This window comes from Malania oleifera, chromosome 8, assembly GCF_029873635.1.
Source record: "Malania oleifera isolate guangnan ecotype guangnan chromosome 8, ASM2987363v1, whole genome shotgun sequence".
In the NCBI taxonomy this organism is placed as follows: domain Eukaryota; kingdom Viridiplantae; phylum Streptophyta; class Magnoliopsida; order Santalales; family Ximeniaceae; genus Malania; species Malania oleifera.
In genome coordinates this window covers 86,156,192-86,168,402 of record NC_080424.1, presented here as the reverse complement: position 1 = coordinate 86,168,402, position 12,211 = coordinate 86,156,192, and the positions used below count along the sequence as shown (strand labels likewise).

General features: G+C 36.1%; 1 protein-coding gene across 12 annotated transcripts in view; it reads left to right on the top strand.

The window, feature by feature from the left end:
* Positions 1-11,511, top strand: part of LOC131162444 (uncharacterized) — a 37,468-nt gene extending 25,957 nt beyond the window's left edge. For 9 of the 12 annotated variants that reach the window (XM_058118922.1, XM_058118916.1, XM_058118920.1 and 6 more), the window contains 4 exons: positions 8,698-8,833; positions 10,379-10,470; positions 10,566-10,689; positions 11,129-11,511. In XM_058118922.1, the coding sequence (XP_057974905.1) occupies positions 8,698-8,833; positions 10,379-10,470; positions 10,566-10,689; positions 11,129-11,197 (421 nt within the window). In that variant the 3' untranslated portion in view covers positions 11,198-11,511. Of the gene's footprint in view, positions 1-8,697; positions 8,834-10,378; positions 10,490-10,565; positions 10,962-11,103 lie in introns of those variants that run through there. The other 3 variants (XR_009138808.1, XM_058118918.1, XM_058118919.1) reach the window with 3 other exon arrangements.
* The last annotated feature ends 700 nt before the right edge of the window (positions 11,512-12,211 follow it).

Sequence of the window (12,211 nt, the reverse complement as noted above, 5' to 3'; positions counted from 1 at the left end):
ACACACTAGTAGGGACCCTGTGCTATGCATGGGATAAATTCATAAATATGTTTAAAATAGTTATTAATTTATAGCTCTTGTTTCAAAAACTAAAAATTTCTAGCTTTGCGTTAACATGAAATTTAAATGTCACTAACCATATGCTTTTGAAATTTCATCTATGTATTCCCTATATTTAATTGGGACATTTCACATATTTTTTTAACCTGTGAAAAAATCCATACATCTAATTCAAAACAAACATTTTATATAAATTACAAAAAAAATTGTGTAAATAAAAAGGCAGTCGAATCAAAGCTTGTTTTGTTCTGTCCAACCTGACATAGGAGAAGAATAGACATTCTGGTAAAATTTAATATATATTCCTTACCATAAATCAATTAAAAGAGTTTTGTTATTATTCACTTTATAATGATAACGAATTCTCTTTTCCTTATAAGTTTTAATATAATATATTAGAATGCAGGAAGTTCCAAATCATTATTTAATTTTATTGGACACAGGAATAACTAAAAAGATGGCTGTACCAAAGCATGAAGAAGGCAATCACAAAAGTTCACAATCGCATTACAACTCTGCAAAACTTGCCTCCATTCTAGCATGCTATCAAGAAATGAAAAATACAATTTTCATTACTTCTCAACAGTGAACAGTACAGTAATTATATATACAAATACCTAGGGACAAAGCAGTAATTTACTGAACCTAAATACAAACTAATATAACAGAAAATAAGAACAGAAAAACAATAAAACTTATGACTCCCCCTCAAGATGGACTATATATATTCACTAGTCCCATCTTGCCAATAAAATGATTAAATTGATACAACCCGAGAGCCTTGGTTAGAGTATCTGCGATCTGATAATTTGTTTTTACATGAAATTGCTTGATAACTCCATCTTGCAATTCTCCCTTACAATGTGACAATCCAATTCGATATGTTTAGTCCTTTCATGATACACTGGATTGGAAGAAATATGAATCGCAGCTTAACTATCGCAATACATCAAAGACGGATGATGAGACGTAATACCAAAATCGGAAAGCAAATTTTTCAACCAAATAACTTCACAAACAGCAGCTGCCATAGCCCTATATTCTGATTCAGCTGAAGTTCTGGGAATAGTATGTTGTTTCTTGGACTTCCAACTAATCAAATTATCACCCAGAAAAACCGCAAAACCAGTAACATGTCTCTAGTGTCTGGACAAGATGCCCAATCAGAATCTGTATAAACTTTCAGCTGAAAACTATCTGAAACAGCAGAGAAAAACAAACCCAATCTCACTGTATCTTTGATATATTGCACTACTCTATGAGCTGCAGCCATATGAGGTGTTCTAGGTTTACTCATAAATTGACTTAACCTTTGAACAGAAAAAGTAATCTCTGGCCTTGTTATAGTCAAGTATATCAACCTTCCAACTAACTGTCTATATTGAGGGGGATCTTCTAGTTCATCACCATCACTAGAATTAAGAGCCATATTCTGATTCATTGGTGTATTAGCTGGTTTACAGCCAAGCAAGCCACAATCCTCAATAATTTCTAATGAATACTTCCTTTGACACAAGTGAATCCCTTTAGAAGGCCTAGCAGCTTCGAGTCCCAAGAAATATTTCAAAAGACCTAAAACTTTCAACTTAAAATGAGTATTCAAATAAGTTTTCAAAGAATCCATAGCATTAATATCATTGCTAGCAATTAAAATATCATCAACATATACTAAAAGCATGATGATAGATGCTCCTTCAATCTTAGAGAAAAGGGAATAATCTGATTTTGATTGAGTAAAACCAGCAGCTGTCAAAGTAGTAGAAAATTTAGCAAACCATTGTCGTGAGGCTTGTTTTAAACCATGCAATGACTTTTTAAGCTTACAAACCATATTAGTCTCCCCCTTGCTGTCAAAACTAGGTGGCAATGCCATATAAACCTCTTCATGAAGGTCACCATGCAGAAAAACATTATTCACATCCATTTGAATAATGTGCCAGTTCTTGATAGCAGCAATGGAAAGAAAAAGATGAACTGTTGTAAGTTTGGCTACAGGACTAAAGGTCTCATGATAATCAAAACCCTCTAATTGAGTGTACGCTTTAGCAACCAGGCGAGCCTTACATCTCTCAACACTGCCATCTGAATTTAACTTCAGTTTATAGACCCATCTACAGCCTACAGGATGTTTGCCAGCAGGTAAAGGAACTAAGTCCCATGTATGATTTTGTTCCAAGGCTAAAATTTCCTCTTGCATAGCAGTCCTCCATTCAGGATAAGAAATGGCTTGAGAAAAAATCTTTGGCTCAAAAAGAATAGAAGTGGCTAGAACAAAATGCTTATGAGAAGCAGATAATTTCTCATAAGAAAGATAAGAATTGAGAGGATGAGAAGTTTTATGAAAAGAGAGCCCAGCATCCTGTGAATGAGAGGAATCAGGAAAATGTAACATGGCCTGTTGACAGTGATAAGACTGAAGATATGTTGGAGGATGCCTTACACGAGTTGATCTTCTAGGAGGATCAACCTGAGGAAGGGAAGCTGAATGTAAAACTGAATTAGATGTAGATGAAGTAGCAGGAAAGTCAGAAGCTGGAGCAGATGAAGAAGCAGAAAATTCAGAATCTGGAGCTATTGTGGGTAAAGAAACAGAAGAAAAATATGGAGAAAAAGAAATATCTGAAGAAGGAAAAGACATGGAGGAAGACTTGTCAAAAGGAAACACATTTTCATGAAATACCACATCTCTAGAAATGTAGCAAACCTGAGTTTCTAAATTTAATTATTTATAGCCTTTAACACCAGAGGGATATCCAAGAAAAACTGATTTCACAGCTCTAGGAGAGAACTTGGTTTGATTATGAGAAAGTGTAGAACCCAAACACAAGCATCCAAATACTCTTAGATGAGAATAAGAAGGAGGCTTATTATATAAGAGTTCAAAAGGACTCTTATTAAGAAGAACAGGACTTGGAGTTCTGTTAATGAGGTAAACAACTGTAAGAACATTGTCCCCCCAAAAACATATAGGAACCTTATCATGAAAAATCAAAGATCGTGCCACATTAAAAATATGTTGGTGTTTTCTTTCCACAATAGAATTTTGTTGTGGAGTAGCAACACAACTCAACTGATGAAGGACCCCTTTGGAAGCAAAGAATGATTTTAAAGCAAATTCAGGTCCATTATCAGACTTGACAATCCTAATTTTTGTAGAAAATTGTGTTTCTATATGAACAAAAAAAGATTGTAACAAAGTACCAGCTTCTGATTTTAATATCATCAAAAAAATCCAAGTAGCTCTAGAAAAATCATCCACTATAGAAAGAAAATACCTAAATTCTTCCTTTGTAGGAATTGACATAGGTCCCCATATATCACAATGAACTAAATGAAAAGGAATAGTAGATTCATTATTGCTAACAGGAAAGGGCAATCGTTTTTGTTTAGCAATAGGACACGTAGTACATGTGACATATTCAAAAGACAAATGAGGAATATGTTGATTCAAAAGCTGTAACCTAGAAAAACAAGGATGTCCTAATCTAAAATGCCACAAGGCTTCATTTGACTGAGCAGAAACACAAGTAATAGAAGATTTATTGTGCAAAGCAGAAGAGAAGTTTGAAGAAGTCAATCTATACAGGCCATCTTGCAATTCACCAGTCCCAATCATCTTCCAAGTTTCCACGTCCTGCAGAAAACACTTGTCAGCTTGAACAATTAAGCGACAATTTAAAGTAGAAGTAATCTTGCTGACTGAAATCAAATTGAAAGAAAAAGTAGGAACACAAAGCTAATTTTTCAGGAGAATAGTAGGACTGAGAACAATGTCACCAATATGTGTGACATTAGCACAAGTACCATTTGGTAATTTTACTGAATATGACACTGATGTTGGTGGATTAGTATATAAACTTGGAGAATGAACCATGTGATTTGAACCACCACTGTCAATTATCCAAGTATATGGAGTCAAAGAATGTGCAGCAAGACAAAATTAAGTGATATTACCTGAAAAATTTGGTAGCAAAGCCATATTGGTTGAAGGAATAGGAGTGGAGGATGATTGTGGCTTGAGGAGAGCCAGCATATGTTGATACTGATCTGTAGTAAGAGATGACTTATCATCAGCAACAGAAGCTTGTTGAACTGAATTTACAAAAGCAGATCCAGCCTTGGTTCTGTCTTTAAACTTATAGTTAGGAGGATAACCATGCAACTTGTAACACTTATCAACAATATGTCCAGCAATGCCACAATGACTACAAAGTAATCTTGAACGAGCATTTACTTTAAAATTCTTAAAAGAAGTCTCAGATTTTGTTGCTAAGGCAATTGATTCAACAAAAACAGAAGCATTGCGATGACTAATGCCTCGTTGTCTCTCTTCTTGTATAACAAGGGAAAAAGCCTTATCAATAGAAGGCAACGGATTCATCATCAAAATTCATTTTTGAGTTTGTTTTCTTTGACATTTTAGTATGTATTGCTTTAATGACTAACATTCAAATTAAACAACTTTTTCTCATTAAAATTACATATTTGCATGTTATATGTTCATTCGATTTTATTTTACTTTATTTATTTATTTATTTTTACACCTACCTTGGAGAGAAAAATAAGTTCTATTGCTATGCAGTTTTGTTCTTGTTTAATATATGAACATTCTATGTTTTATATTTCTTTATGCCTATAGTTTCTTAGTTCAAACTTTTATTATAATCAATAAAGTAGTGAAAAGAAGCAAATGCATGCATCTTCTCCCCAATAGCAACTAAAGCAACGAAGATCACTCCAATGCTTGCAGTATATCCTATATTTAAATTGATTAAAACTTACTAAAAATCATTTAAAGCATAAGTATTGAGGATTTTGGGATCAAAATATGTTCTTAACAAGTTTGCTAATGCAAAAAATGAATTCATGGGTGTGGCATTTTTCACCTGTTATGTAATGCCTGCAATGGCTACAACTTTTGGCACCACTGCTGTCGCTATTATGTAGACAGCAACCTTTTTTTTTCCCCCCCTTTTAAAACCATGCTTACAATGTTTGGAAGACAAGGGCACTATATTTAGAAAACTAAATAAGCTGCAATGCTTCTAAACAGTAATACCCCTAGAATCTATATTCAGCTTGTCTTGTTTGCGCGTGTCATCATCGTCCCTTAGAAAGAATTCAACCTCGAATTTTAAAGATCTGAAGGATGAAGAACCTAGATTGGGATGGCTTGAAGGAGAGCAATTCCATGTGATGTATTCAAACAAAATGAGCGTATGATGAAAAAGGAATTGGATATTCAAAGTGGCAGATGGAATCATGAATTCAGCTGGTTGGAGCTTGGGCTCTAATTTTAGGGCATCTATTATTTCCTGCTATGCTTGTCCAATCTCAATGGTAGCTTCTTCAAATGCCTTTTTTTTCTGGACTGCCTATGGGCTGCAAGGAAGGCCTCTTCTAATTCACGATGTTTAGGATCAAAGAATGGTATGGCGGTGTGAAGCATAGAATGAAGTTTGTTCAGTCTCATTCTGGCATCAAACTTGTCTAATGCTTAGGTGAAAGGTTACCACCATTCTTTTGGTATGCTGTCTGACTGGTATGGTTACCAGTTACCACCATTTTTTTTTTTTTGGTCTGCTGACTGATATGGTCCAGTCTGGCCTCAGTGAACAGGTTTTGCTTTGGCATGTTTCAGTTTTACTGAACCTTTTCTGCTGACTTCGCTGAACCAGCTGGGCTGGGTCTTTTAAGCTTCCTCATCTTCAATCAAAACCAAAATGGGTAGGGCCATGTGTGAAGCTGACTTGGCGACATTCGAGGAGGGGTGCTGTTCTAGATTCCTTGACAATGACAGGCCACGGCGGTGACAACTGACCTGCTGGAGGCACTAGTGTTGAGGATAAGGATGTATCAGTGATCATGTGGGTTGCTAGCTTGTGAGAACCATCAGTACTGAGACTCAATAATAGAATTGATGAAGTGATTTGATTTGACGAAGTGTTGACATTCGGATTGTCATCATTGCGCCATGCGGTGACATGCAGTAATATGCGTTGGCATGCGTTGACATGTGTCACGGTCCGCCTATTTTCACACCCTTGTGAAGGGCCGTGCGGCTTTATCTAAAGCACTCTTGTTTAACTAGTCAGCCTATCATTTACCAACATTCATCCACAAAGCACTTTCATTAACATTCATTCAGATAGCAGCGGAAACAGTAATCAATTCCTGAAAGCCGTGGTAAGCAAGTAGTAAACATTGAAGCAAACGTAATTCATTAACAAATCCTCCGTTGACTTGGTGTACTTAGCGAGGGAGGCAAGTGGGCTAAGCACGTTGACAATTGCTAGTGAGTTTTACAATGACTGATGAACACTCACCCTCCCCTAAAGAGGTTTTTATGTAATTATCATCCTGGCATTAGGAAATATCAAAGTGACCGAGGAGTCATACTGCCTTATTTGGCTTACAAAGACTCTACTAGTAGAAAATAACCCTACACTAGTATTTACATGATGGAAACCCATCTCAAGCACACGAGATAAGTGGTCACAGGCAAGCATAATGCCTTAAACAAGCTTAGCTCGTGACAACATGCGTTGATGTGCTATGTGCAGTGTCGACATTTGGATTGTCATCGTTGGGCATAGTGCACGGTGCAATTTGGTGATGAAAGGAGCCTAAATTAACAGTGTTTGTGTGGATTATGGGGCAAACTGTGATGACCAATGGGCCAAAGTGGACAATACCTCTCCGAATTTGGGTTGAGGCTATGGTTTGAAAACCTGGACTGAACTGCTAGTCAATCCGCGTCAACTGGAATCGGCCACTTGGCTAGTCCAGTCAACTCACTAGAACAAGAAATCTTGTGGACCGGGATTATCTCAGAAAAACTAGGCCGAATGTGTTGGAACAGTTCTGAACCTAGGTTGAAGGAGGGTCAACCTGGTCCTTTGCTTTTAAAAAAATATAATGCTTTGATGAAAGTGCAGGGCACCGACTTGAGTCCTGGACACATGGGAAGAAAATTAGAACCAATTTTAGGCCTACATTCCTTAGCTAATAAATTCATCTTATATTCTTGCAAAAAGATTGAAAAAAGAATAATAATAAAATAGACAGACTAAGACAACAATACACAAGCTTCAAAGAATATTTTTTTAGACAAAAAAATAAAATAATAAATTATACAGAATGTTCTATGAAAATAAGAAAGTAGTTCAAATTTTATTAAAGGTGCTGCTAGTGACTGTTTTTGGCTTTTGTTGGACCAATGTATGTGATTTTAATTAACATCTTTATAATATTTATATGTAATAGTGTAATATTATTTTTATTAATATTGTTACATGTAACATTGCATGTACATATATATACACGTGTTGTATGTTATATCATGCTGACTTCACCGGTGCAGGTTTTAAAATAATGACTGAGACCTTTGCACATAGCTTTTGAAATTGGTGAGAACTCTGTAGATTTCTTGAATGATCTGTGGCGCGTGAAATTGAATGTATCTCTTAAACACAAGCTCCCTGGTCTTCTAGGATTGGCTGCAGGTAAGGATGTCCTTATGAGAAGCTGCTATTTATGCGAGGAGAACCATATCAAATGTGTTTGCCCTTGAGAAATTTTGGGTGGAAGAATTCTTCTCTCTTTTGAGAATTCTGGAAACTAGTGGAGTGAAACGAAGGGCGAAGGCAGAATCAGATGGATACATGTTAGAGAAGGGATATTTTCTCTCAAAGCTCTGTGCTCTTTTATGAGTGAAAAAGGTGAAGCAGGGACAGCAAACTTCCCTTGGAGAGCCATATGGAAAAGTAAGGTTCCCAAGTATTTTGCTTTGCAGAGGAAGCATCGTGGGACAGGATTCTTACTGTTTACAACTTGATGAAAAGGGATTCTGCCGAGCTAACAAATACTACATGTGTAACAGGAACAGATGGTCAATCACCTTCCCTTGCACTGCAAATAGGTGAAGGTGCTGTGGGGCTTACAATGTTTTTCTGGGTTTACAGTGGGTAACAGCAGAAAAAGTTGAGCAGGAATTGAAGGCTTGGAGATGAGCAGACTGCTGGGTAAAAGATGAAGAGCCATTCTTTCCCAGTGGTCTGGATTACCCAGTGGAAAAGCAATTTCAGAGCCTTCAAAACCCAAAGGGGAGTGTATTCCCTGGGAAGACTAAAAGGCAGATGCTTTTTAGTCTTCCATTTATCAACTAGGAGTTTTTTCCTGTAATTGCTTCAACTCCTTCGTGGACTTTGTAGGGAGCCCATTCTTGTGGTTTGACTACTGGTTGATTTTATCTGATTCAGGATGACTCCATCAAGTCAACTTGAAGTCCCCTTCACTCTCTTTGAATTTAATTCAATTTAATTACTCTCGACTCCCCCCCCCCCCCCAAACCAACAAAAATGAGGAAAAAGTAAAAGGGGGAAAGAAAAAGGGAAAAAACTATAACAGGACATGCTACAGTGTAGTGCGTGGATGTGTATCACCCACGCCACCACATTTGATCATATATTGATACAAGAAAAAATGACTTATTCTACATTTCATGAATCATTCACCTTGCATGTGGTACTTGTTTGTTCTAGATTATATTTGTTAAACATACTTCCTTTTGCCCGTGCAATTTCAATGATCTCAATTCCAATATCGGCATTTGATTTGTATTGTTTGCTATTTCAGAAGCAAGCATGTTATTGCGATTGATATTGACCCAAAGAAGATTGGTTATGCTGGTCATAATGCAGCCATCTATGAAGTTGCCGACTGCATAGATTTCATAAATGGGGACTATTTCCCTTTAGCGCCAAAATTGAAGGTATGAACAGTGTCTTGTTTCAGATGGGCACAATTAAGCATTATAATCGTAATATGGAGTCCGGGAAAAAAAATCTGGACCGTAGTTGTCAAATCATACAATTCTCAATTCGAGCAGGTATGAACACTGTATTGTTTGACATGGACACAATTAAGCATTATAATTGTAAGATGGGATTACAAAGAAAACATCTGAACCATAGTTGTCAAATCATACAATTCTCAATTTGAATTGTACAGTTGATTCAATTCACTAGCCTATCAATTTGAATCTAGTTGGTGCATTGAAACAAGCAAGAATTGACTATGAATCTTGCTTGCAATTCACAATTCTATAAGTATTCACATCTGACCTATCCTATAAATCGAATTGGTTATGAACTAAATCCGACAATTTTAAAATCCAAAATTCACTCTTTTTAGTGCAAAAAATCTTGAAATTTTTTTCAAGGGCCTCTAGAATCAAGATGAACAAAATCTTTCCACTTTTATCTTTCTTGAATTGTTTTCAAAATTTTGGCTTCCTAAAATTTTTCTGGAGTTTGACAATCCCATATATCTCTGGTTTAACATTTTGACATTTCAACAATGAGCTTTTTTAACTTTTTCAACTTTGTAATAAATAGTATACTTCATTTGTATTATGTACAATGGGGCAAGTGATAAAAAAAAGTTCGACAATTCCATAAAGTTTCTATTTTAACATTTTGGCATTTCAGCGATGAGCTATGTTTACTTTTTCAACTTTATAATAAGTTAATAACTGGTATACTTCATACATGGATGTGTATGTATGTATATTGGGGCAAATGATCATTTAATTTTCATCAATATATTTCATTTTTAATGTACTTTGTTTAGGTATATGTTATTATCATACAATATATTTTTAGAATTTGCGTTGAATCTTATGATTTGATATTTCGATTTGATTCTGTATTCTTGATTCACAAAATTAAGATTTCAATTCACAAATCACAATTTGAATCCAATTTGACAACTATGGGTTGAGCAACTCTCAGAAAAAAAAAAAAAAAAAAAAAGGAGGGAAAAATTAGAGATTTGAATGCTATTCGTGATGCGCATGTATCATACTGGCACAGGAGTTGCAGTAGAGGAATTTTCTATTTTCAATTTGTCAAAAGTTAATTTGCTGCTTTGCAATGTGTTCTCAAGGATCAGCTTCCTTCCCCATTGCTTTTGACATAAAGGTCATGATGGGGGTTAACACCCTCTTAAACTTGAAGTGCATGTTCACGTGGACTCAACTAAGTCTTGATCCTTTATCTTCAATTTTATTTATTTGTTCTCTATTCCACTCTCTGTAGGGTGTATCCTCCATTAAATCCTTGACAATATATTATCCACTATATCCTTGTCAATTGTATCTTTCCCACTGCGTTATTCTGTGTTTTTTGCCTTTCTTGCTTGTCTTCAACTTTACTTTCGATTAATGTGAAAAACTGTGCATATTGGAATTTTTTTTTCTGTGCATTTTGAAAGTTTCCTTTGCTCTAATTTCTATATTTGCATATATTGCTGGCAGGCTGACACAGTCTTCTTGTCCCCACCTTGGGGAGGTCCTGATTATGCTAAACTAGCGACATATGATATCAAGATGCTTAAGCCACAGGATGGGTGTGTCTTAAATTTTCCTGTATGTAAACAATTTTCTTCCTCTTCTAAAGGTTTCCTTCTAACTCTATTCTTCTCTGATATTGTATTTATACTAGGCATTTTCTCTTCCACACTGCAAAGGACATAGCTTCCAAAATTGTTATGTTCCTCCCGAGAAATGTTGATATCAACCAGTTGGCGGAGTTGTCTCTATCTGTCCATCCTCCATGGTCACTAGAGGTATCCTCATGAATTTTCTTTACCAGCCTTATTTGTACGAGTTTCTCTTGCCCATTTAGATAGAGTAAATGACTGCCTTTTCCCCTCCCGGGTGCTATAATCTTTTAGAAGACACTAAGCCCCCATTTGGGATGTCGTAAAAATTAAGTATTTATTATGGAAGAACTTAGTTGAAGTACTTGTGTCAATAATGTATCAATTTTAAGACATGCATGATCATACGATATGTAATGGACTATGGTTCTCATCGAAATGGAGTTCATTTTGCTTTACGAATCATGTTTGATGTGCCCATTTCCACTGAACTTCTTATCTAATCTGGAGAAAGTCCAGTTTTTGTTTATAGATTTTTCTATTATTCCCATGCCGAGAACTCATTTGGTAATATGTGAAGGTAGTTAACATTTTAATTAGCAAGGAGAATTTTCCTTGTCCTCAGGTTGAGAAGAACTACTTGAACGGCAAGTTGAAGGCAATCACTGCATACTTCAGTAACACCTCAGTGTAGAAGACGAGACACCTTTACTACATGTATTGTGGGAGAGTAAGAGGACCGAGGCTGAGTTTTCGTGGATGCTGACGGGCTCTTGAAGGAAATTTACAAGTGGGGAGGTACCACTGCTCCATTTAATGTACAGTTTTGTAGGCAAATTTACGGATTGTCATGCGCTTAGAAGGTCATAATTGTTGTATTTATGTCGAATATATCGGTGCTACAAAAATCACTAGGAGTTCACATGGACGATGCCCAGCTAGGGTTGTTGAGATATGTGGGTGTTTGGGTTAACTTAATGTCAATATACAAGAAGACTGGTTAAATTGTGAGTGTTGGGCTAAAATCCAAATCCATTGTTTGGCTCTGCAACAGTGCTACAGTTGTGTTTGTGGGATAGAACTTTTTAGGCGTATCTTTTAGTATTTTGCTGCTCTGAATCTCTGATGGAAAAGGAAAGGTGCAGTTGGATCTCAGGGCCAGACAATGGGCTGCCGATGTATCCAAAGAGAAAGGGAAAAGGGTTTAGCAAAGGTGGTTGGGTGATAGGGATGGCATCAGCAAGCACAAATCTCGCAGGGGAAAACCAGTAGGATGGCTTTTGCTGGTGTGACCAGCAGAAGGATTTCGTGTTCAAACTATAAAAACCCTTGATAGGAAAAAGAAGCCAACCTATAACACTACGGGAAATAGTAAGAGATGAGAAATCGTGCAGTTTGTTCAACACGTGGTGGTGGGGGTGTCTTAAATTTTTCCCGTTTTAAGAATCTTTTACCTGTTTCATGAATCATAATCGAGTAGGCATAAGAAAAGTAATTTAAAATATACCTTATACCTTAAGACACTTTTATTTAGACAGTCAAATTTTGAAGTAATTAACTTTTTATTTTTTTCATTCTTATTGATCAAGTCTTTTATATAATGGAAAATTTATCAAGTTTGGTTGAGTGGTGAGTGTGACCAAGAAACCTTACTATAAAATTCTGCAAGTAACTCAATTCATCAAAAAGTCATAAATATGTGCATATG